General features: G+C 37.8%; 1 protein-coding gene across 1 annotated transcript in view; it reads right to left on the bottom strand.

The window, feature by feature from the left end:
* Window positions 1-1,463: 1,463 nt before the first annotated feature.
* LOC105308597 (olfactory receptor 5AS1-like) overlaps window positions 1,464-1,820 on the bottom strand; it is an 11,899-nt gene continuing 11,542 nt past the window's right edge. Inside the window, 1 exon segment of the mRNA XM_023525676.1 lies at window positions 1,464-1,820. This exon segment is cut by the window's right edge and continues 9 nt beyond it. Within this exon segment, the coding sequence (XP_023381444.1) occupies window positions 1,464-1,820 (357 nt within the window).

Below are 1,820 nucleotides of genomic sequence, written 5' to 3'. Positions count from 1 at the left end.
CTTTGAATTTAGCCTCCGGCCTACACCTCTTCAAATTGCTGCAAATATCTTGAGGGAGCTGCTGGCCTTGCATGATGCAGGCTTTTATTTCTGGGGAGACATTATTAACCAAACACCTAGAGACTGAGAAAGATTGCACTCTGTCTTTCTAGTTCATTCTGAATCTCTAGCGTCAGTGATCATCTTCTAGTACTGAGGAAAGAAAATTCTAGCCCTTCTGCGCTTGACTTGAAGCAGGATCAAAATCTAGCAAGTGTCTTGAAAAGAAAATCTACATTATATTTATTTCTGGCTGCTTCCTGTGGCAGGACTGTGTGTCTTCTAAGCACAGCAAGAGTTGGGGAAATTTCAACCTGCCCTTGTGTTCCAGATCAGCTTCTTTCACACTCTACCTCCGACCCCTTTCAAGTTCTTGAAGGGAAAAACTGTGGTGTTTAAACTTCTATATAATCCAGTTCATCTTGCCAGTTTACATAACTGTTACTGCTCCACTGTTTTCTCTTTCCTCAGAGCAGTCACAAGGCACAAGTTCAGAATCAGTAGCTCTTTGTTTTGGTAGATCACAATCATTAATATTTGTATTGTTGGGGATACCTCTAAATGTTCCTCTACTTTTGAGAAGTTCTCCACTTAAGACTGTCTATCTATCATCTACCTATCATCTATCTATCTATCTATCTATCTATCTATCTATCTATCTATCTATCATTATCTATCTATCTATTTATCTATCTATCATCATCTAGCTAGCTAGCTAGCTATCATCTATCTATCATCTATCATGTATTTATCTACCTATCATCTGCATCATCAATTTATCATTTATCATTTATCTATCATCCATTATTTGTCTGTTCTTATATCTATTATTTGGTCTCCAGGTCTGCTCAGGCTCAGATATGGCTGAAACTCTGAAAGGAAATACAACCATGTGTGGTGTAGCCAGCAAAGTATCTGCCAAAGATTCTACTGGTTTCTCTGAATGCTTGCAGAGTCCTCCATGCATCAAGCCTGAATTTTCAAGGGTGAGATAAAGTCAGCTCACCTCTCCATGTCTATATCTCTCTGAGTTCTAAACCACTCCAGTTCTGGTTTCCTTAATAACCACTCAGTTTTAACAACATATAAAGTCTATGTCTTGCCTAGTTTTTATTGTTACTTTTGAAAAAATGCTATTTTAATAACAAACTACTCCTTCCACCAAGAAGTAAGAGTGTTCTATTATTTTATAAGTACTGTTACCTATGTTTTTCTAACTCTTAATTTTGAAACATTTTAAACTTACAGAAGAGATTCAAAGATAATACAAATTTGCAAGAATGGTTAACTATCGTTTATGTGTCAATTTGCATAAATGTATCTCGATTATAGTTCTATTTGTGATCATATCTGTGATATGATTTTCAAGAAATTATCTATTTTCAGGTTGATGTTATGTTAACAGAGCCATAGAGGATATTGAGTCAAGTCGAGGTTCTCTTCCAACATATTGACCTTTTTGCTGCATCTTTCACATCCTTATTCCTGAGGCTGTAGATCAGTGGGTTTAGCATGGGGATCACCAAAGTATAAAACACAGCAGAGACCTTCTCCTGTTCCAGGGAATACTGAGAGCTTGGCTGGATGTAACTAAAGGTCACAGACCCGTAGAATAAGGTCACAGCGGTCAAGTGGGAGGCACAAGTAGAGAAGGCTTTGCGCCTCCCCTCAGCTGAACGAATTCTCTGGATGGCAATGATGATGCGGATGTAAGAGACCATGATGATAATGAAAGTGAACATTGCAATGACCCCAGAAAATACCAAAATCAGCATCTCATT

The sequence above is a fragment of the Pteropus vampyrus genome, unplaced genomic scaffold (genome assembly GCF_000151845.1).
Source record: "Pteropus vampyrus isolate Shadow unplaced genomic scaffold, Pvam_2.0 Scaffold595, whole genome shotgun sequence".
In the NCBI taxonomy this organism is placed as follows: Eukaryota; Metazoa; Chordata; class Mammalia; order Chiroptera; family Pteropodidae; genus Pteropus; species Pteropus vampyrus.
The sequence above is the reverse complement of the archived record's forward strand: the minus strand, read 5'-3'. Positions and strand labels throughout refer to the sequence as shown.